Below are 24,135 nucleotides of genomic sequence, written 5' to 3'. Positions count from 1 at the left end.
CCAGAATGGAAGGAAGGGACTTCAGGAGATCATCCAGGAGTGTTATCCAGGCCTTGGCAAAGCCAAGTCTGACTTTGCTGTCTGGTTTTTTCCTTTTTATATTAGTGTTAAGACGGTAATAGAGAACAGTTGGGGCACACAAAGCAATAGTGTGTGCTAAATCTTATTTATAAAACCAAGCTTCTTGCTACATTGCATGCAAATATTAGATTATAATACTTTTACCGTTGTTTGCTGCATTTTTGCTTGCTTGTTTATATTTGGCATGTGACTTTTCTTTTTTATTCATTCATCATCTTCATTTTTATTCATGCATCTTCTCTTTTTTATTCATTTTACAGTTAAAAAATGTAATTTTCTTAAATCTCCCTTAGGTTTCCAGTTTCTAAAACGTCACAGAATGTCAGCTAATGGGAAAGGTGTTGTGTTGTTTTTTAAAAGGAAAGAAAAATAAAAAGCTTTATGGGTGCATATGTAGACAAAAATAGTGAATGATGTCAGAAACACTGATACAGAGACCAGTGGTGAAAGGGTCAGCTGCATACTGTATCCATTACAGTATAAATATGCAATTATCCATCCTGGCAAATCTGCATTATCTTCTGCCCAAGCTGTACAGCCTTAGGCATCATGCAAGGCTGTGAATTAAGAACTTTTCAGCAGTAAATTGCTACATGGCTTATCATCAAAGTCTCTTAGTGCTGGGATTACTGATTCAGACAGAGAAGCCAATATGCTTTGGACAGAAATGGATAACATGAACAGCTTTGACTTACATAGTACTTTAAATTTCAGTTTTTCCCAGCTTAGGGATAAAATTATATTGCAACGGTGTCACATATGATTATATTTTTAATTGTTCACGAAATTATCCCTCTCTTTCAGGAAGACAGAACTTTCCAGAAAGATTTGGTAGCTCTAGTTTAGTGGCTCATTAGAAACTTAAGCACAAGGCAGCATTTCTTCTGGAACACTAAAATCTTTGAGTTTTTTTTTTATTTTCTTCTAGCAAGGCAGTGTGATGAGTGTTCCTTCCTTGCCATTTGGTGCTGCCTGTCCAATATAAATTGTATTCCCAGAGAAACTGGATGAATATTATTCTGTTAAAAGGGAAGGACTGAATTTCTGAAACTAAAACTGGGAGACACAGCAAAATTGTTACTAGTCACAGATACTCTATTAAAATATGCATCCTGCCACATGGTTCACTGGACTATGAGAAATGCAAGCCTGGAAATGGAGGCTGCAGTCTCTCAATAGTCTTAATAGCTCAGGCTATGGTTCTGAATCTGAAATCAGCCGTGTCAGTGCTAGTGCCACTTCTGGCTGATAGATCTTCATTGCTCAGTGTCAGTCTGGCCATAGATCCGTTTTGCTAATCATAATCGTCTGTACAGCCCGTGGCCTAGTTGAAATTCTCAGTTGTCATTATTTTCACTGTGGAATCATTTAACTGGTAGGATGGACTCTTTTTAGCATGATGCAGAAAAGCAGTGAGGTGCATTACAAATGTATTCAATAGGTAATCAGATTTCAAAAATGTAATAGTAATTCTCTGTGTGCTAGATTTTGATCTCAGTTTTGCTGGCACAAATATGGCGTAGCAATACTGTGGTCTGTGTCGTTTTGTGCTTTACAGTCGTGTAACAGTGGAGAATCCGGGCCTGTTGTCATGCATGTCCTTGCTGATGCAACAATGTGACAGTGAAAACATTTGTGGTAAATTATTTATTTAACTCTGAGTAGTTATTTTGGTTTGCATTTTTATAAGTCCTTAGTATTCCATAGGTGTACTTGAGTTCAGATTTTGCTGCTAATAATACCTTCTTGTCTTATTTTATTTTTGTTTAAATGGTGTCTTGCAAGCTTGAATCACACCAGCTTATTTTCTTGAAAGTGCTCATAGAGTTGGAATGTTGATGAAGGCAGATGGGCATACCAAGTAAGGAGGAGGAGTAGTAACAGGGAAACTAACTCAGAAAAAAACAGAAACCTTGAAAGAAAATTCATTGGAGAATTAAAAAAAAAAATCCTCCACTGAGCTACTGAGCTTCATAAATGGAAGATGGTATTTTTAAGTACTGCTTACCTGAAATCAGATTCTGTAGAGGCTGACAAACCAGTTGGTACCTAATTACCTGAGAAACTCTGGGACTCTGCCTGTTCTTAAAAAGAGAGAAAAGAGCCGCTTTGTTATATTCAGTATTAACAAAGTAAGTGTATATTGATACTGCAGTGAAGTGTGTTGCGGCACGGGAGTACTGTGTATCATCTAGTGCATGGGTTGTGTTGAAATTGCAGCTTTAGAGCACCATTTCTTCAGCATAACTTAGCTATTAGCTTTTGAGGCCTTCTTGCTGTTCACTATACCAAGTACTTTAGTTACTGGGAAATTTGAGCAGTATCTAGCATAAAATTAGTTACTAGAAGGGCATTGTTAGCCTGCTCTCCCCGAAGTAGTCTGCATAAAATAATTATAGAAAATATAAAAAAACACAGTTATTCAGCAAGCTGGACAGAATTCTCTCTGAAAATACAATCCTTCCTTTTTCCTAGACAAGGTCAAGCCTGAAACAGTGCATGAGAAATGATCATATGTGCCAATTTGATTAGCCTGAGGAATATACTGAAATTTGTTACAATGCTAAATTCACCTATAAAAATAGTAACAACTTCCATGTTATGATACTGTAAAGCATATACATGTGAAGTACTGAGAATAAAGCTGGTAACTATCTAGAGTGAGTTGGTGGCATCTTGGGGATGCACATGGGTGTGGTGACATGTCCATAAGAATGGTTTTGTTGACAGATGACCACCTTAGTTAGCTCCTTTGCACCCAGTAACGGCATGTCCCCTTAAGCAGCGTCATCACGTTTTCTTCATTGGGATTGCAGCCAGTGCAGGTAGGGGAATATCGTTGTTCTTCCAGGGGCCTGGAATTAACTGGCTGACTCTGTGTAGTCCTGCGGTGAGGGCCATATTCTTGACAACACTAATTGATGTCAGAGCCAACTGGATAACTGACATCTATTGTTCTTCCACCTATATTTGTTGCATTAATCGTACCACTGCCTGCCTCTTACCTTCTTCATAATTGGTGTGTCATTTTTCATTGAGGAAGTCAGATAAGCAGATGTCAGACAACTCTTCATTCTTTGTTGCTGATGTGCTATCAGAACGGGAGTTCAGTTCCTTTTGCCTTAGTGAGAAACCAGGCTGGCATCCCACCTGAACGTGGCATGCTATGCTACATCTGTGAGTTCTGCGGACCCCACAAGGTTGTTCTGTCAAATACACTCTGACCATATTTGTGAGATGGTGGAAGCTGGATTCCAAATGTGTGAAAAAACAAGTATGGGGCTTATTTAATATTCAGCAGATAAAGAAGAGAGCTGAATAGTTGTTTGCTGTTTCACTGAGGAAGAGCGAGCCCCAACAAGCAGAGGTAAATCTGTAGCACACAGTTACATGCTTAAAGTGATGGGAGATCTCACCAGTGCCCTGGATCTGTATAAGTGCAAAGCTCAGTCTGACTGGTCAGTGGCCAACAAATAAAACAAGCTTGTCATCTCAGTGAGTGAAGCCAGAAGTAGAACTGAGTTGGATTTCAAGCAGAGTAGCACCAGTGCAAATTGTGACTTTGTTTGCCAGCGTTGGGGTTTGTGGACTAATGACTTATCGAAATAGAGCCAGTCCTCAACAGAGATGAAGACTAAAATTGTGTCTGCCTAAACTTAGGCTTCCCTTTCCACTTCACAGTTGCATTCCATTAATATAGCCTTAAGCCTTGCATCTTGCAGCTTGCACCATCTAAGGCTCGACTGCTTGATTTGCTCTTGCTGTTTATAGGAAACTCACAGATCGGAAAGCAGATGACTCACCCTAGTTGCCTTTTAACTGCAGAAAGGATGTGCATGAACGGACTTATTTTTTCCTGAATGAAAATATTATCCTGGCTGATAGTGTTGCTGCTGTATTGTTAGTTTTGTTTGGGTTTTTTTGGTATATGAAGTTGCACCATGCATTTGTAGAACATACTAGCTTTATAATTCATGGGAGTGTTTTACCCTTACAATATGATCACGTTTCTCTACTGGTGGAGTTAAATACAGATGAAATTTTAGGCTGCTTTTAGTTGTCAATAAAAACATTCATTTTCTCCTGGTATTTTTCTCTTCCAGAAAATAAGTAGCAAGTATTATCTGTAGCCTGGATATTTAGAGATGGAATGATTCACTCTTACACATTCTGTAGAACTGCCACATAACTCAGAGGGCAGGCAGCTTTTACCAGGAATAACTGGCTTCTAGGCTGTGATACATCTCTGCTCCTTTTTTCTTTATTCTTGGGTATGTTGATGAGCTCAGATATTTATCTACCACCTATGCAAAAAACAAAACAAAACAAAAACACAAAAAAAAACACACACAAAAAAGTTGAGAACATTATTAATTGTAAAAAAACCACCATCCTCCACAAAGAGAAAGTAAAAAACCAGTTGAAATTCATGTCAGGAACCATCCAATGCCCAACATGAATAGCTTACCATGAAAACATAGGATAGTATTCTTTGAACAGTCACGGTGCTGCGCACAGGCGTAGCTATGCGTTATCCTGCCTCACATAGCATTTTTGTTTGTATCCTCTTCGTTTCTTTTCCTTTCCCTCCCTTTTTTTCATTCCTTTTCCATTTTCTCTGCTGTTACCTTACAGGTTGTCTCATGTTGTTTATATGCAGATTTGCTTCTCATGCCTGATACTAAGGTAGTATAAGAAATGTCTTTTGTAACGCATGAAAACTGGAACTCTCACAGGGTGCCAATCTCTTTGGAATAGGATAATTAACTCATGAATTATTATTTTTATCTTGGCTAAAATAAATACTCACATACGAAATTTAAAGATACGAAACCATGTATGGAAATCATATAGGACAGTAATGCGATTCAAAAAATTCTTTTTAGAAGTGAGGACATAGACATTGAAACTGCCTTGACAAATGGATGTAGATCAGAAGATGGATGTTTAAATACCATGTTTATGGCCCAGAGACCCATGTTCACATGCCCTGAAGTCTACCTCAGTCTTTGTACTTAGTATCTACACAGCAGGGAAGTAATTTGAGCTAGACAGGAAGAAAAAAGTGGCACTGTGAGTTTAGTCCACCTCAGCCTTGTCTCCAGAGTTAAATTCATGAATCTGCCATGCCTTCCTATACCAAGTAAGGGAAGTGCTGGACAAACCAGGACAGGATCCAGAACAGGCTGAGAATGCAGTTTAAAACCGTGGAATTTTAGTGAAAATACTGTCATCCTCATGATTAATAGTTGCCATTCTCTCCTGGGCCAGATGACTTTGCTGAAGTCTTCAAAGAGTAAAGGCAGTTCTGTAGCCTAGTACTATGTTAAAATCAGTAAACTGGGGCAATCACTTTGCTTGAAGGTCTGACTCTTTATTACTTTGTATGAGAGAGAAATAGGAGTTTGTTGATAAAGTATTAAAAAAGAGAAACAGATAAAGGCCATTCCAGCGTTGTGAGCAGCAGACATCATTTACCCATCTCAGCCTGGATCCGGTTTCCATGTGGTCCCCTGGCATGGCAGTTCGTTGGGTATTCACGACTAGTGATTTCATGTCTTTTAACTTTTTGAAGCTTTTACCCTTTTCCTCCCTAGTTGGAATTGGATTTCTTATTTGTGAAAGTAAGCTTCCTCCCTCTTTTCTTTTAAATCTTGAATTTTCAAGTCTCTCAGACTCATCCAGGTGTTTGCACCTGATTCAGTTCCCTTCTCTGTTTCTCATGTTGCCTCTATCTGTATTAGAACAATATACTAGAAAGCTGTGAATGGTTTAAAAACAAGCACTTAAAAATTAGTAAATAGCGCTGTTGAGGTTCGCTGAAAGCTTAATGCGCTATATCTGAATAATGCGTCATTCTGTGATTCCTAGTGTATATTTAGCAAGTAGGGGTGCTTTTTCATGCTGTCTTAGTAATTAACAATAGTGAATCTTCCTGCACTGCATCAAATAAGTACTCTTTAATATCCATACTGCTTGCATATATATGCATACTAACATATTAGTGTTTCTGTTGTTGTTGGGTTTTTTTGTTTGTTTTTTTTTTTTTTTTTAAAAAAAAAGACACAAAACCACACAGAAGTTTAAACCAAATCAATTACTTACTATGTTTTTTTTGTTTAGGGTAAAAGAAAATTCTAGAGTTTGGATGATTGAAATGTCTCTGACTAGTCCCCTGGGTGTCTGATCAGCTTAGAAATTAAGGCAGATAAATTTATATAAATGAATTACAGTATCATTTATGTGATCACTGTTTTCAAAGTTGATTTTCCTGTATGAATCAAGGATTTGTGACTCGCTATATGTAAGATCTATTCTGTTTTTAGAGTTTGTTTTTTATATTAGATTAAATATTGCAAATCCCATTCTAAACTTCCAAGCAGTAATAATTCGTACTATATTTTAACAGTAGTGTTCTGCTTGAATGAAGAATTTCACACAATGGCTGTTGGGAGGTTTTTCATCTATTTCTCAGGATTTACACTGTCTTACCAGAATTAAAGTGTCATTCCTGTATATATTGATTTGTATTTAAATTTCTCATTCTTGTAAAGGCCTTACTTGTGCTCTAACAGCAGGTATTCCATAGTGTAATCTACACATGTCAAAGTATCTTTGATTTTAAAGAAATGATTTAGTAGCAGTGTTTAAAACTTGAAGCTTGTATGATATTTGCTTCGCTTTCCTTCATGTCCAGCTCCAGCTGAGTAGCTCAAGCACAGTGGTGCTCTGTCAGTACTGTTGCGTGTGCAGATCGGGATTAACTTCAAGTAATTCCCAATGTTCATTTGTCTGACCTGTTCTTGGGAACATCCACAGCTGGAAACTCCCCAGTGTCTTCAAGCAATCTATTCCACTCCTTTGTTACCTCCTTTTCTTCTTTGAGAAAATTCTTCCTAAAATCCCCCATACACGTTTCCTTTCAGCAGCTTGAAGGCTATCTCCTCCTCCTTGTTTTCTGTATGCTTAAAGAGTGTTTCTTTCGATATCATGCTCATCCTTGTTGCAGTCCTTTTCTTCAGCTGGTTTATCTCTATTTGGAAGTGCGGTGCCCAGCACCTGACACAGGACTTCCAGTGGCGCCTCAGCTCTGAGTTGAGTTGGCAGCTTATTTCTTACAGCTTGCTGACCCTGCTCCTGCAGATACTTCTAACAATCTACTTGCCTTTATTTTCAAGAATGTGACATTGCTGCTTCCTGTTCAGCCTCTGATGCACTGTAATTCTTAATGCTTCTCTGTAGAGCTCCTGCTTAGCCACTTAGTTCCCATCTCTTACTTGTGCAATGGATTTTTCTTGCCTAAATTCAGTATTTTGCATTTGTTCCTACTATGCACTGGCTTTATAATCACAGTCCCTCAATAATTTGGTATCATTACAGATTTAGTAAGCCCACTCTATTGTACAAAGTTTTTATTAAAATATTGGGCAGATGCCTCTTGAATTCTATTTGATTCTATTTGATAAGTCCTTTCATTTTATTGGACAGATTTTGATAACTATTTTGGAGTATATTTTTTAACCAGTTATGTACAAACACTATCAGGTTCATCTAGAACCTCTTTCTCTACCTTACTTAAAAGGAGATCATGTGAAACCATACAAAAACTTCTGCTGCTCTGCCCACAAAAGGGCGTTATCTCATCCAAGAAGTAAGTTTGATTGTTGTACCACTATGTATTCTTGATAAATCCATGTTTGCTGTTACTCAGCTTGTTTGCTTTCAAGTTTTCCTTTCTTTTAGCAGCAAATGTCATTAATGCACATTGTGTTCTCTGTGTATAAAGACTGGCGCTGATGAAGAGACTGCTCTGTATGGCTTTTGCCATTTCATAGAAGCATAAGTTCTGCTTCATGTTGTATTCCGTGTTACTTAAAATACAGGTTCACTCAGTTCACAGCACAGACATCAGTTGTTCTACTGCCTTATATTTTGTGAGTTGCAAGTTAATACACATGAACAAACTGCTGTTCATGTCAGAGACTTAAGACTTTGAAGTGTGCTTAGGTATTCATGGAAGGTGTACAGCTTTGTCCTTGCTGACCCACAGCTCTTGTTTATGGAGAAGACAACATACCAGGGCCATGTTCTCACCAAAGCTTTTGGGGGCCAGTAATTTAGAGTGAAAGACCTCAGTGAAGTTGGTAGAATTACACACGTGCTACAAGTTGGAATTTGTACCTCTGTTGAGGTACCTTTGCCATCCCATCAACTGCATTCTGTAATGCCCAAAGCTGCATTAGTTTGTCAGGGAAATTTGTTCTCATTGCCAAAATTAAACTTTTTCAGGACATTTAAAACCAGATCTGCTTCTAATACTTAACTGACTCTGAAAGGGTTTTACTGAAATTACTAATGTGCCTGAGCAGTTTCCACAAAGCCCTGAAGTTATGGATGCACAACAGCAATGATAAATCAAATGAATTTCGTTAATACTTTTCTAACAAGTACTTATCCAAGGTTTGGAGATTTTTTCTCATGAAAAAAGTCTTATTCCCTTCTGTTCTGGTAAAAAATACTTTTTTTTTTTCTTTTTTAAAATCTATTGCGATGAGATAAAAATATTGCTGATCAGCTCCAGTTACTGATTGAATTTAGGCTGGTTATGGTTAATTCGTATTTAGATTCATTAGTTCTTGCTGTTCACTTACTGTTCAAGTCAGATAATGCCGGCGATCTCTCAAAGACCGATTTCACCTATGCAGCCAAGCAAGATTTTATTGAGTCCCCGTTGGCTGCAGTTATTCTGCTTTTTATGTACCTTAGTTAAAAATAAGGGAGGTGGAGTTTTATGGCTCCAAGATGAGCATTGAGTGCTTCCAGAATTCCCTGGTTGTTTAAGCAAATGCACTCTGATTTATAGCAGCTAGAATAATTGGAGTATTAGAAAATGCAACCTATGAGAAAAATACCAAATGAGTTAGTCCTAATTAGCCCAGTGAGTAGAGCGACAGAAAGGGAAAGAGCAGAGAAAGGTATGATAGCCATTTTCAATTACATACAATATTGTTGCACAAGAAAGGAGAAAGTCTGTGTTGCATGTTCATAATGAATACAACAAGAATAAGCTCTGACTATGCAGGGGAAGATTCAGTTTAGACATTAAGAAAACTAATTTTCATAAGGAAGATTTTGTTTAATTTTCGTAGATACAAAGTATCTTGTTTCTGTCTTTGTGCCATTTTCATCTGTGGCAGTCTGCTTGTAAAGCCACTTATGTTGGCTATCTCTCCTTCCATTTCATGGGCCAGCAGTGGCTGTCAAAGGTGCACATTGTGAAGAAATACGCAAAGGGAAAATACCAAACTGAATAAATTTCTAATTGGATGTATTAGAGTTGGAGGGGAATATTCCTTGCTGCCTTGTTTCACATAACTTTGTCATGAAACCTTCCCAAATTAAAGAAATAATTTCACATACAAACCCAAGAATTGTTCGTGGACTGTTGAAGTTATTATTACAGTAATAACAGACAGTGTGCATGTAACTAAACAGCTGTTGTTGAATGATTCTCTTTAGCACCTATAAAAATTACACAAAATCATGTAATAAATAATTTGTTCAGAAACAAGACCCCAAATAGTGTTCTCTGAGGGGTGGCAGGGGGAGGTGTTTAATTTCTCTTCCCTTGGGAAGTGTACTTAGCAATAAAGGCTATCAGCCTCTTAAAGCAGGATCAAATCACTGATTGGTGACATGAGGGCTGGTTTGCACAATGATGTGCTTAATGGGTTATTTAGTTCCATGTCAGCTGGCACTGATCACTCAGTTGAACAGTCATTGGTCACTGAGTCACTAAATGTGAGTGGATGTGTGTTCTGGGCATCAGAAGCATCTTGATAATTGAAAGCAGGAACGAAACTGATGGATACAGGATTCATGGCTAGGGTCGTTTAATTTTCTCTTTGTGTCTGGGAGGAACAGCCGATAAAACTGAGAAGTTTGTACTTCAGGATTAAGTCATTGATGGGTATATGTGGAAAGGGTGATAGTAGTGCTACCTGTGCATTCAGAAGTGGGCTGTGCATTACATTCTGTATTTATAGAATTATGCACAAATTTTTGCTTGACAGGCTTATTCTGTGTACTGTGTTTTAAGTTGATACATTTTACTTTCAGGTCAGATAGTAGAGAGAGTCGGTTGAGACTGAAGAGACTTGAGCAAATGTTGAGGTTGTAGATAATAGTTTCATCTACTCTGGTCTGAGAAACGTACTTACCATTGGCAGTCTTTTGCTAAGGCATTTATTAATCCATCCAAGGGAGTTACTTTTGTTAATACTATCTTTTAATGTGATTCATTTAACAGTTTGTTCTTCTGACCTTTTTTAAAAAATAGGAAATGTGAATTTTTGAAGAATCAAAATGTATAGCATCTGGTTGCCTTTGGAGTTAGCCAGTCCTACAATAATGATGTTTTAGACTACTTCTAATACATATGGGTGCAGTACAGAAAACTTGGTCTTTTTCCATTTTCAAATATTCAAGTCATGTTTAGAAATTAAGTCTAGTGTTTTAATCACAACTATGAAATCAGTAGGCCATATCCCATTTACCTTAGAAAGGTTACTGGCAAAAGCGAGAACAACAGCTGAATTAGCTTTTCAGTATCTGTCTTCAAACAACTTCAGAAACATTTCCATTATAAATATTTATAAAAGTGTCTTAATTGGCTTCCTACTAGATGGAGCAAATGAGGAAACGGGGAATACCATTTAAATAAGCAAAACAACAAATCACTTGTGTTAAAAACTGTTCTGTTCTTGTTGATGATTAATTGTCTGAAATTAAAATGGAAGCTTCTCAGCCATGTGGTGAAGTTTTCTACCTAATAAGAATAAGCAAAGGATACACTTTGCATGGTGCTGTGTATTAGTTGCCATTGTTTTAATAGAGTGAAGACAAGGACTTTGGTTGCAGCAAAGGTACATAATTGCAATAGCTATGTTTGGTCATATTTTCTGTTGTAGTTACTTAGTGGTTTAATTCTTTTTGAAGAATTCATACCAAAAAAGTGCTGCCTTGAAATGAAATATCTGGTAAAAAGTAAAGCAGCTTTCAGGTTCCCATGAGAGTCTTCAAGTACCTGGTAAAGAATTTGTACTTCTGAAATCCTAGTTTCTTTTCTAATCCTGTTCATTTTGTAAGAAACTGCTACCTCTACTATAAACCTTATCTTCCTTGTATCTTTTGACCCTTACAGTTATGATACCATTACTAGTTGTGATTTTTCATGAGACTTTAAAGTTTCCCTCAACTTTTTAGTTTTAAAGATGTGTTCAGTGGTTTTACAACAGCATAACTAGGTCAGTATTTTCAGGAGTAAAACTCTCTTCAAATTGTTCTTGGCAGTATGCAAGAGTGGCATAACTATGAAGTGCCATCCGTGTTCCAAGGGCTACAACGAAACTTCAAGAAAGGAAAGAATGAAAACAGGGCTGAAATAAGGTTTCCAGCAAAAGAGGTGTGACTTTGGGTAGAAAATAGGTGCTAAAACTCTCTGTGCCAGCTTAATCAGCTGTGACAACTTCACAGTTTGTACTTTAAAAGGATTTTCAGAAGGCAGTTCTCAAAAATTTAACTTTAAACTTTTCCATTACACCCCTCTGCTCACATGCTTTCTGTCTCTCGTGCTGTTTATTGAGAAGACTGTTATCCTAATGTATGCTCAGTGAGAACTGAAAGCAGGAATTGTTACGTGGAGTCAGGATATTGATCTGTCTAGCTGGTCCTCGTGGTGATTAATCTTACCTTTTTTGTCTTAATCTTCTAGAATGGAATACTATAATTTGGCTTATTATTAAATGAGCAAACTAAACCTTCTAGCATCCAGAAGTAATAAGTTAACTTTTACCCCATACTATGATTTCACAGCATTTATTATTTTTAAAACATCAGCTTTTTATCACCTACATTAGAAAATGAACTATCTGTAATGTCTACAGGCTGTGGCAGGATAATGATCTTACTATTACTTGGTGACGAATTCCTTGCCAGCAGTTGGTGACAATACTGCTATCAAAGACAGAGCTATGACCTCTGCTTTAATTAATAATTTCTTAGCTTTATATTCATAATATCCCAAATAATGTGGTGTGCAAAAGATGTCATTTTAAGGGAAGTGCCAAGAACAGATTTCAACAGTAAATGTATGATCATTTTTAATGACAAATAGGGGGATGGTACTTGCCGTAGGTTGAGATGTCACAACATTGACGGATTAAGAACATAGGATTTTAATTTGCCCTTTATAATGTGAGTTTTCATAGTTTTCAAAATAATTGCTTTTAGCAAACACTTGAAAAGTACTTTTAGTGAATTAATCTGAAAAATAAATACTGCTTGCAATTTCTTGTTCTCCCTCTAGTGCATCAAAACTCTGGCAGCCTGTCATCTGGCAGAATTAAGCATGCAATAACGATGGTATTGTGACTAATACACAAAAATATCAGACACTAACTAAATATTTGCAGAGGGCCCATTTGTGACACATTTACCGTAGTTTGTTCCACTGAATGACAAGCTCCTTGACATGATAAAATTTTCGAAATACTGGCATTAGTCAAATGTCCAGAGTAGAATGGATAATCTCTTTAAACCCATTGTGTTCTCAGTGGAGAACATAATAGATGAATTCTGATCCTCCTAGTCCTTACAAGCCTTTCTGTCACTGCTGTGGTGTTTACATTCCACAAATAATTCTGCAGTGCTGTAATAAAGACATCACCCATCAACTTAACTCCTGTTAAGGTGTTAGGCTGCGCTGCATTTTATTATTCATTTGGGAAAAAGACTGATTGATGGGGGTGTTGAAACCAAGATAAAATAAAGCGTAAGAGCATATAATGACAGTTTAAAGGTCAGCATTTAATTGAATGTTAGATAAGAGGAGATAGCTTCCTCTTTTCATATCATGATGTCTCTTTGCCCATTTACATTGCATATCTTGAGATTTCGGACTTGGCTCTGCATTATTTTTTAACAGCTGAGACCCTTTATTTGCGGGATTAATAGTTTCATGAGAGTATGTGACCTTTAAAAGAGAATGATCCTAAATGAAGTTGTTTGGATAATCACTTGAGGAGGGTTTGCATAAAAGCCTTTGTGTTGGAAAAAATTCTCTGCAACCTGGTCACACACTTCATTTTACAAAGCTTGGATTACAAAGCAAATAAATCAAAGACCACATTTGCACGCAGTTTGGAAAGACCGGCAGAGATCTAAAGACTAAGGCCATACCTTGGTTTTATTAATCTCTTTAAAATTGTAGTAGAAAATCAAATGAAGAGGTGTATCATCAGAGAGTGTTCATAATTTCGTAGATGAAAAGGTACTTCATAGCCTGAAGTCACCCATGTGCAATTGTGATGACTTGCTGTTGTGGCTTGAAGTTGGATACCAGGAAGGTGTAAAATTCATCAATACTGGACTTGGCTATACGTATGTTTTTGAGTCATCAGCCTGAGGCTTCGGTAGCAAAACCATCGAGAATGCAGATTTATGACAAGCATTGTAATGTGGAAAGAAATACACACAACTTTGTAACATGTCAGCAGTAGTAACAGAATTATAGTCTTAAATGTGTAGGGACATACTTGAATGCATTTTCACTGGGGTCAGCAAAGGCTTTTTCCAAATGACTGAAATCTCCTGGAACAGTGGGCAGGGAGGCTGGGGCGGGTGTCCCGTCCTGGCTCACCTCTGCTCTCTCAGACAGCTGCTGCAAGGCTTCAGGTTAGGCTGCTCAGGCTTCTGCTAATAACAGGTTTCTCTGCTCCTCCAGCACACCTAGGGGAGACTGTTTGAGAGTTCTGCTCCTAGGAGTGCTGGAAACCTTTCTCCAAAGTTTTCTGTTTAAATTTATTTCCAAACTCTTTTTATCACCATGCTTCACACATGAGCTTCTGGGTTGTTGCTGGTCAGAGGCTTGCACAGGACTTCATTTGACTTCCGCATTCTTCCTTGGTTTACTGGAAATTCCATACTTTGTATGTCTTAATAGTGAATTTGCCATTCAGGTCCTGTATTCATTCTCTCTTCCTTTTCTGTCACTTGCAGTTTCTGAGACTCCAGTTAGTGTTGGAGGTTATGCACAGTTTATATCTTACAGACCTAAATAGTCAACTTTAAACAGTATTTTGAAATTCCTTCCATTGTTCTTATTCCAGTCCTCAGGCTCTGCTGCTCTTCCTGTGCAAGATTGCTGTTTATGGATGATAGCACCTTACTGTGTGTTACAAGCCCTGGTAGTTCGTACCAATTCAAACATGCAATGACATTTTCTTACCGTAGCATTGAGGGTGAGCGTAGAATTCAAAACTGCCCTTTTCCCAGTATGGAATATCCATGTGTTCACACGTGGAATATTCATATAAATAGATACACATGTGTCTCAGCTATTTAAGAAACAGTAGATCATGAAAGCAATATGAAAAATCACAGATCTTGCATTGAATTACGTAAAACAGCTTCCAAGAAGAGTAAAGAATTGAGTAACTACTTCTATTGTTTGCATTGTTATGGGGTTTTTCATTTGTTTCTTTGTGGGTTATTTTTGGTTGTTTTGTTTGTTTTGTTTTGGTGTGGGTTTTTTTGTCTTTTTTTTTTTTTTTAATTGGCGCTTTGTGTCTGAAAATTATTGTGGTTTATGATTTGAAGTTTAATAAGAGCTTCTTTGTGCTTGAAACTTTTGCCTTTAGTCCTTTGTGACTGCATAGGGTTTGTGGTGGTGTGGGTGTGTTTGTTGTGTTCCGGAATTTTGTAGTACCGATGGTTCAAAACCTGGTAGATCTGGACTTTGGAGAAAATTGCTTAGGAAGAACTCAATAGGAGTGTACTCTTCTGGCTGGGAAAATGATCTTTCCACAGGAAACCTCTCATCCCAGCCACAGATAAATTTTACCAACCTGAAAAGGGCATATGCATTATTTAAAACAAAAAACAGCTTTCTGACAGTGTTTGGACAATTGGGCCAAGAGGGGCTCAGATATGAGCCCGCTTGCATTTAGACTCTGACCTGGTGTTCTGCCTCTGAGCAAAGAATTGGCGAGTGAATCCCTGTAAAATGCAGCTGGACAGAGATGTCTGGTGTACAGCTTGTGGCTTTGAAACTATGGTATCAGACTAATAGACTAATATTTTCATCTATGGAAAGCTTACCTGAGCCTGTAATTTAGAGATATCTTATGTTAGTGTCATTCTCCTGTCTTCTCTCCTCTCTGAGTTTTCTGCATTTAGGCTGGTAATATATATGTAGTTTAACACTACAGAAAAATAATATCAATATAAATCTACAGAATTCCCTCAATGACTCCTAACATAATATTTTTGTAAATATATGCAGTTCATTGTGCGGTGGTGATGGTATAAAGCTCTTACTGACATGACCTAAAATCCGCTTATGTTATTAACCACTCTGCCCTGTCACAACATCTTGTATTCCATGTTTTATAGAAGGGAAAAAATACATACTGGAAATGTGTGATTGTCTAACATTCCCGAGTATGTGTTCACGGAGGAAGGAATGATGCCCTGCTATCATGAATCCAACATTATGATCATCGAGGGGAAAAAAAAAAATTAACTAATGTTTATAAAAACCTGAGAATCGCAATGCATTTCTCTGTGTAGTAACCCAGGATCGTTTTGTTTTAAGAAGGAAGTAATTTCTTTTTTTCTATAAATCTCTCACTGAGCCAAGGCTATTACCTGCCGGAGGGCCCTGGTCAGTGCAATCCTGAAAAGTTGAAGTTACTCCGTTTTAATACACTTTCAGTTGTTGATTCTCTGATAAGAGTGTCTGTAAGTGTTTCAATTAAAGTGAGTTTGTGATAGTTATTTTTATTTCATGGATATCCATCCACAGCAAAATCTGATTTTCCAGCCACACTGCAGGTGTTCAAACAAGTTTTGCTTGGTAACACCTTCGGCTGCTGTGGGATTCTTACTACATCTAATTCCAGGACAAAAGCTGAGAGACTTTAGCACACTGTTAGTCTTTGTGTAAAAATAAAATATTCCTTTTGCCTGCTTTACCAGTGTAGCATTATGCTTATCTTTGCCTCAAAAGTTGCTTAGCTCCCTGTTTTCTTGAGGAAGCCTAGGTGTATTTTCACCATCAGCATTCTGTTTCTGCCAGCTTGAGCACCAGCTTTCCGTTCTTTATTTCTTAGAATGTTTTCTCATAGAAATTACTGTTTTGTTCAGTGAGTGAAACTGACTTGTGTGCTCTTCAAGTACTGGAGTGCTATTTAAACCTTGTTTCAAGGCTGACCTTGAAGTCTAGTCACTTATATACCGCTCTCTCGCCGCAGAGACACTTTCCCAAAGGATATGAACGTGTGCAGGTGGATTTATTCAGTTCAGTGTAGTTCCATTACTGTGCTGTGAACCCAGAAATAAAATAACAGAACCCGATAGTGTTCCTGTGAACAGATCTTGTTTATATATAACTTGACAGTAAAAATAAGGTGATGAGAACATAGAGTGATCCTGGATTTAAAAAATTACATTTCACATGATAGAAAATTTGCTAAAAGTAATGACCAGGCTTCTTTCTGTGTGACTTTGGTACCGTTATCTGATGGTCCTCCTCTTGTCATGGTTCTCTTGGCACGTCAGGCTTTTTGGGATACTAGGAATGTCAGGATTTCCCTCTAATTGGAACTCTAGATGTCAAGCTGTAGTAGATCTGTTGCTAGTTATATATTGACTCTGGTTCTATATCTTTGTAGTTCTTCAAAATCTGAATCTAATTGATAAGGGAAATTTTTTGAGTGCCCTGTTGCATCAGCAGAACCAATATTATTTTTTAAGTAGTTCGTAATCCCAAAAGTTTTGTCTGCTTCATTGTGCAGTGTTTTGTTAATATGAGTAAACTTGCTTTTAATGTCTTATTTAGGGTCCTTCATATAGCCATGTTCATTGTGAGTGGGGTTTTTTTTGACTATTTATGATTAAATTCAGAATTCCTGAAAGAAGACTATTTTTTTTTTTTTTGTAAAATGTGTCGTTAGGTGGGAAGGAGGAAATAAATGTGAAGACTTGGATCATATAGAAAATTGCTCCTGTCATACGTTTAACAATGTTTTTTGATGGAGTTGCTCACTTATGGTTGAAGAAATTCGTACCCAACATCTATGTTACCAAACCAGATTATTTTAACTGTGGATACATTACAGTGCATACAGTATTCACAGTAAAAGACATGGACTGGCCCGTATCACTCGTGATTTGGAGTTTATGAAAGAAAAGAGTAAAAAAAAAAATAAAATCAATGGAGAGGAAGAGAGAAGGAATTCAGAGACCATGTTAAGAGAGGAAGCTAAAAATAGAATCTTTTTTTCCCAACATATGTAGTAGCTATTTGAAGGATAATAGTTCAAGGATTGTGAAACGCTTATATGCTCAACAAAGTATAAAAGTATTTACCTAATGCTGATGAATTTTTGTTTGCTGGGAAGAAGGCTTGATATCAAAAATTGATAACTGTAAGAACTACTTCTTCCTATCCACCTAGAGGCAAAAATCACACAGCTCTAAGAAAACATCACAACAGTAGAAAAGGACAGCAAATTATCATAATGCAAATGTGTATCTTCATGTAAAAAACCAGTGTTGCTTAGATGGCAGCTGAGGTGACTAGAACAGACAGTGGCATATGAAATAATGCCATGTATACAAATAGCAAATTAGGGCCACTTAATTGTTCCTGTAGTGCAGGAACTTGTGCTGCTTGATGGAATTGAGAAGTGACATGTTCAAAACTGGGGAAGTGGTGCTCTCCCCTCCCAGAATACAGAGCTGACTTAGAGCACTCTCTTATTTCAGTGTAGCAACAGAAATCAGCAGGATTCTGAAGCCTTTTGCTCCCACTGACAGAATACTAGACCTTCTGAGGGACTACTAGGAGATGGGAGAGTGGGTGTATGAGTATTTCTGGACAGTGAAGAAAAGTAGTAGAAAAATTTGTAAACCTAGTAGAAACATATTTTCATTCTAAAAACGTAGGCATCCACCCTGGTCATGTAAAGGTTTCTTGTAAGACACCTTTTCTAGCAACAGTAACACAATATTTAAGTACCTGAGTACCAACTTTAAAAGTCAGTGCTTTAGTTAAAGTATGGCTATTCTGAACTAGTTCAGAGCTGTGCAAAACAATTTGATTTTAGTTGGCATTTAGTAACCAGTCCACTGCTAGAACAAGACTAGTTGTCAGAGATTATCATGGACCAAACGATAATATATGTTTGACATTGATATCAAAGTTACTAACCTTAAAAACGAATAACCCATTTCTACATGTTTTTTCCTCAGACACCTGAGGAGCTAGAAGATGTATCTGACCTTGAAGAAGACTATGATGCACGTAGCCGTACAAGTATTCAGACTGAAGGGAAGACTGACAGGGTAGGTATTACACCAGTTTATTTAAAAAGCAATTTGACAAGGGGAAAAATGCTACTCTGTTACTGTTCCTACAAAGCCACTTGAAGGCATACAGTGAAACATTAAAATCTAGTTCAACTCTTAATAGCTTTCTGAAAATGTGCAGAGGGCATAAAATGATGTGTATGACCTGAGAGGGAAAAAGTGTAAACATGTGGTAAAGATGTAGAATCATAGAGTATCTCAAGTTGGAAGGGTCCGATAAGAATCTTGTCCAGGTCGCTGCAGGACTGCCTAAAACTGAACCATATGACTAAGAGCATCATCCAGGAGCTCCCTGAACTCCAACAGGCTTGGTGCCATCACCGCTTCTCTGGGGAGCCAGTTCCAATGACCAGTGTAAATTAGAAAAATTCTAACACGTTACAGTTCCATAAATGGGGCTTGGACTAATAGCAGGTAGGTTATTAAGGCATTTTTTACATCTGGGTCTTAGTGAAGCCTGCAATGCATGTTAACCCAAACCAGCCTCTACGTATGAGGAAGTTCAAATGCACTGAAGAGTAAGGACTGCACGTGCAACCTTAGCACCACAGCAGCTGAGTTACAGACTGTGCCTGCTGTGTTCACGTGAGAACTGTTCTATGTTGGATGGCTTAACTAGTGAACTTAAGAGGAAGTATGAAAAGCTGAATACAGTATCTGACAATTTCTGCATCTCCAAAGTTGTGAGTCTGGTTTTCTTTTTGTATCATCATTTAACCTGAGGACTCTAGTAACAATACTGGTTATTGTTTAGTAATAACTAATGGTTAACTAATAACCATTACTGGTTATTGTTTACATTCAAACATTTTTAAGACCCCAGGAACATTTTTGAGGTAACAAAAAGGTTTCTTGGTGCAAAATTCGTGTATTTAGCAAATATTAATCTTCTTTATGTTTCCATTTTAAATGATGTTTCAGCAAAACTGTACTCTATTCAGAACTTTCTGAAGTGAAAATATCCATGGAGTCAGAAATGTCTATTTCATTACTTGTTTGCTCAATACCTAGGGCAGTAACGGATCTCTCACACTTGATTGATTCTAGTATTATTCCCGTAATGGAAATTATAAATGATAGAGCTAGTTTGGAAAAAGCAAAACTTTTTAATATAAAAAGAATTATGTCAAGAAGATGACATTTTAATTCACATTTGCTTTTCAACAAGCACTTCTTTCTTTTATTCCCCAAACAAATATTTTCTTCATTAAGACCCTAAGTACTGATGAAAAGCTACTAACCAAAATAAAGGCTGTTCCCTTGTGTTGCATATGTGTATTTCAGTTACATGTTAATTAACCGTCATTTGATTCTTAAAATATTGTGAGAAATGTAACAACTCTGTGAAAGGTCAGCTCGTACAATGTTATTACTTAATAAATATAACTTGCAATCAAAATATACTAGCTGCCCTTCTCTAATAAAATTACTCTTTGTAAATGTCAGCACATTGCCCCCACATTACAGGCCAAGATTTCTGTTGTAGTTACGAAAGGCAAGGTTTTCCTTCGAAACATTACCTGTATAAGATGCTGTGGTTTCATTTGGGGCAGGTGCAGTTGATATGCTTGCATATTTTCATAAATATCCCATAATGACATCACTTGAAGGTTTTCTCTCACTGGGAAAACATAACGATAGTAAATACCTACAAACTATTACTAATGTAGTAGCAAAAGATCCACTAAAGCTTTAAAATATCACATTTTCACACATGGCTCTTAATTCCTGAGTTGAACCAGAATACTTATTTAAAGGGAATGTTATTTGAAAAGAAAATTATAAATAACACATTCTTTCGGGTTTCTACACAAAGCCAGAAGTAAATGCTGAGGACAGTTGTGAGCAGGGAGCTGGCAATGAAGAATCCGAGACACAGGTATTGCTGTGGAGAGGTGTCTCTGGGATGCGCTTTCCCTTGTGCTGCACACAGTGTATAATCCACAAATTCTGATTCTTCATCTTTACCTGGGAACAGTTTTCCTAGTTTTCAGAGTATATTATCAGGGCCATAAATGGCATGTTATTCAAAAAATTAATTGGAAATTATAGCTTTGACTAAATTAGATACATAACCTCTTAACCTAAATCACTATGTTGACAGAAACCTTCACATAAATTTTCTTTTAAACAAATGTTTGAACAAATCAATTTGCTGCTGCACCAAACACGAACAATGATTTAAGGCCTCTTTGTTTTGTACCACTATTTGATATTGATACTTGAAGATTTATACCTAGGACCTATTTAGTAAAATGAAGCATGTGTATAGGGAAGACAGATTTTAAGGTTTAGACAGGGGTTTTGTTTTGTGCTCTGCAGCAGGTTTCCTGTGCTATTGCAAAGCTTTTGCACGCAGCAGTAACATCAAGAATGGCTGTTCCAGAGGTGGTATGGCAAGATTGCAGAGACACTTTTTTTCCTCCTTGAGATCTTTCTCTTGGGCATTTCCACTACAGTAATTCAATTTTATTTATATATACTTGTCTTGGTATACTAGCTCTGCATAATATCACTCTTGCTTCCTCTTCCTTTGTCAGGAGTGTTGTATTTTCTGCTATGTCACATCTCTCACTGCTCCAACAGGGAATTACTGCCTGTGAAATCACCTTTTTTCTTTCTCTTTTCATCACAACATAAAAAACATATCACAGCATGTAAAACCAGATGTGATGTGTGTATGCCACTTTTAACATCTCAACTAGCAAATCTCATTTTCCTTATGTAGGAAAAATTCATATATTATTAATGATAAGTTCTTCAGAATCTGTCTGTATAGAGATTATAGGTTTGTGGTGAGATGACAGATTGAGATTTGACCTGGTGTTTATGTTCCTGACTCTGCAAGTACATAGGTAATTTCAGAAATGTTCCTTCATTGATCTTTCCCTCAGATAACTATTTCAAGATGAATATGTGGATGCTTATGGCACCATCCCACACTGTGGCATGCAGGTTAACTTGGGCAATGTGCTGTGAGATCCCTCCGTCATTAAACTGGATGGCAATACTCATCATTATTTGTAGGATGGTTTTACATCCCTGAAGAAGATCCTTAGGACCAAATCCTTAGCTACTGTAAAAACAGATGCTGCTTGTGGATCCAAAGATTAACACAGTTTTTCTCAGCTGAAAGCTAGGGCTGCCTCTGGTTGTTGGGTCTGATTTGTGTAGTTACTCTGCAAGCTTATCACACAGTAATTTTACTTCAGGAAATTTATCCCGTCATGATCAGTCTAATTCCACTCAAGGTAGTTAGTGGTTTATGATATAATTTTGCATTGAAGAGAAGGTCAATTAAGTACTTGCCCAGTTAATTTTCAGTCTTACAAGACAATGTACGTTCTGATGATAGGAGAAGATTTGTGTTGAAAGTTACTAAATGAGTTAGGAGAACAGCTTAGCTTAATTTTAAAGTTATTGCTACAGGTTAGGTGTTTATATTGAAGAAGAGGTGAAATGTTTTAGCTCATAGATAATCCACCTAGGGATGACAAGAGCAGAAATGCTTTCAGGCAACCACCCACCCACAGGTTTTCTCAAAGTCCTGCAGACTGTTGTGTGAGTACATACACAGAAATGTCTCAGAATAAGATCTTCTTTTATATGGATTTGTTTCATACTACGTTTACACAACAATTCACAGGTGATAAAAGAGTTGTCTCAGTGTGTATTATATTGTGGTTGAGAAAATCCACGCTGAATTACTTTATTCTTTTATTTGTATTACATCTTAAATATAACAATCATTAATTAATTAATCATTAATCTAAAAAGATGTTTAGCCTTGAAAAGATGGCCACATTAAAGTCTTACCAAACCAATACAAAGAAACACCAAGAACCACCTATTGATACTTTCACAAAACAATACTTAGAAGGGAAGTTAATTTGCCATGAAATGAATCAGCTATTCTTGCCAAAGTAAGAAGTACTTTACATCTAAGTTCCTACATTAATAGAAATGCTGGCATACATTAACAGGAGGATGTGGTACTTTGTTAATAAAAAGCTGAGTTTAAAGTATTTTGTAAATTTAATTTTTTTCAAAGCCACACAGAAGCTTGTAATCCTGATGATAAAAGTTCAAGCATAATGCAAATAACTAATTTCAAGTAGGTCCTTCTACTAATCATTTTGACAGTTAATACACAGCAGAAGATTCCCTGTCAGAACTCATGATCTATAAAAAGGATTTAATTTCCTTGCTAATGCTTAAGTTACCCCCATTTTAGTAAGGGGAAGAGGCAAAGTTAATGGAAGACTCAAGGTTGTAGCAGTCCCAATATTATACACTATTACAAAGTAGGACTGGAAAGAACTCTGAGAAGTAGGCTGATCTGGCCTTGTATTATAGTATACTTCTTTCTGACACGTGCATGTATAAGAGCAATTGCATTGTTGTACCTATTTAGCTCATTACTGGAATTCACTCTTTATTGGAAAGTGGTTTATACCTCATATACCTTTTTTTTTTTTTTTTTTTACTTGTAGATCCTAATTCCATGCCCTCACTGTTTTTTACACTCCATATTAAATAACTCCAATACCCTTTATTTATCCTTTAAGATAGTGCTTTCATTATGTCTTTTTACTGTTTTTCTTTCCTCTGGATGCTCTTCAGTTGGTTAATGACTTTGTGAATCTCATGTCCAGACTGTTCATATTGTTAAATGTATATGCCAGCTGTGGTCTTGACAACAAGCACTAGCGTAAGCTTTACAGTATTTTCTTCTGTACACATACTTCAAAATGAGTTTTGTATGAGATTTGCCCTTTGTCAAGAGTACAATATTTTGATCAACAAATCCTCACTCACAGAACTGCTGATAACCACTTGTGTCTCAGTTCTGTGTGCATATTGGTGTAAAACCCTGTACATGTCTTAGCTGAAATACATTCTGTTATGTTTTCAGATCAGTTCTCAGGTTTCTCAAGATCACTTCGAATTGTAAACGAGGACCATTTTATGTTAAACCAGGCCTCTTACACTGCAGACGCGTACTGTGTACTCTTGGCTCTGTCATCCACACCATTAGTGAAAATACCGAATGATGCCAGAGTCAGGGCAGGTCCCTTCAGAATTCCTCCTGATAGATCCCTCTAGTTTGGCATGTGTTCTTGACAAGTATTCTGTGCACAGTTTTCTAACCAGTATCACATCCACCCAGTGGCAATTACATGTAGGTGATATTTCTGTAGGTTATTTATGAGGATGACATGAAAACCAGTGACAAAACCTTAGTGAAACCCAGATTCACATGTTGCTTCTTCATCTGTTGGCTTGTTAGCCTGGGACAAGGAGAAATTAGATTTAATATGACAATTGCCTCATCTAAGTCAATCTTTTTAGTGAAGGCTGATGCAAAAATGCCATTGAAAAGTTTGTTCTTTTGTTATTACTTCCTGATAGCTTTACCTTTTTATCCAATTATATTGTATCTAAAAATACAGAGGAACTGGTGTGACAGCACAAATGAGGCACTCTCTGAACTTGTTCAAAGAATGCTGGACTTCAGCAGGCATGTTACAGTTCTTAGAACTGGAACATGACAACTGGTGACAGCAGATAGTATATTTGACAGAAGAAATGCAGCTTCTCTCAGCTGTCATTATCACACCC

At 37.1% G+C, this 24,135-nt stretch overlaps 1 protein-coding gene across 8 annotated transcripts in view; it reads left to right on the top strand.

Moving 5' to 3' along the window:
• Positions 1 to 24,135, top strand: part of CTNNA3 (catenin alpha 3) — a 460,135-nt gene that overhangs the window by 383,594 nt on the left and 52,406 nt on the right. For all 8 annotated transcript variants that reach the window (XM_065067892.1, XM_065067891.1, XM_065067893.1 and 5 more), the window contains one exon: positions 18,397 to 18,489. In XM_065067892.1, the coding sequence (XP_064923964.1) occupies positions 18,397 to 18,489 (93 nt within the window). The remainder of the gene's footprint in view (positions 1 to 18,396; positions 18,490 to 24,135) is intronic.

The sequence above is a fragment of the Columba livia genome, chromosome 6 (assembly GCF_036013475.1).
Source record: "Columba livia isolate bColLiv1 breed racing homer chromosome 6, bColLiv1.pat.W.v2, whole genome shotgun sequence".
Lineage (NCBI taxonomy): Eukaryota > Metazoa > Chordata > Aves > Columbiformes > Columbidae > Columba > Columba livia.
The sequence above is the reverse complement of the archived record's forward strand: the minus strand, read 5'-3'. Positions and strand labels throughout refer to the sequence as shown.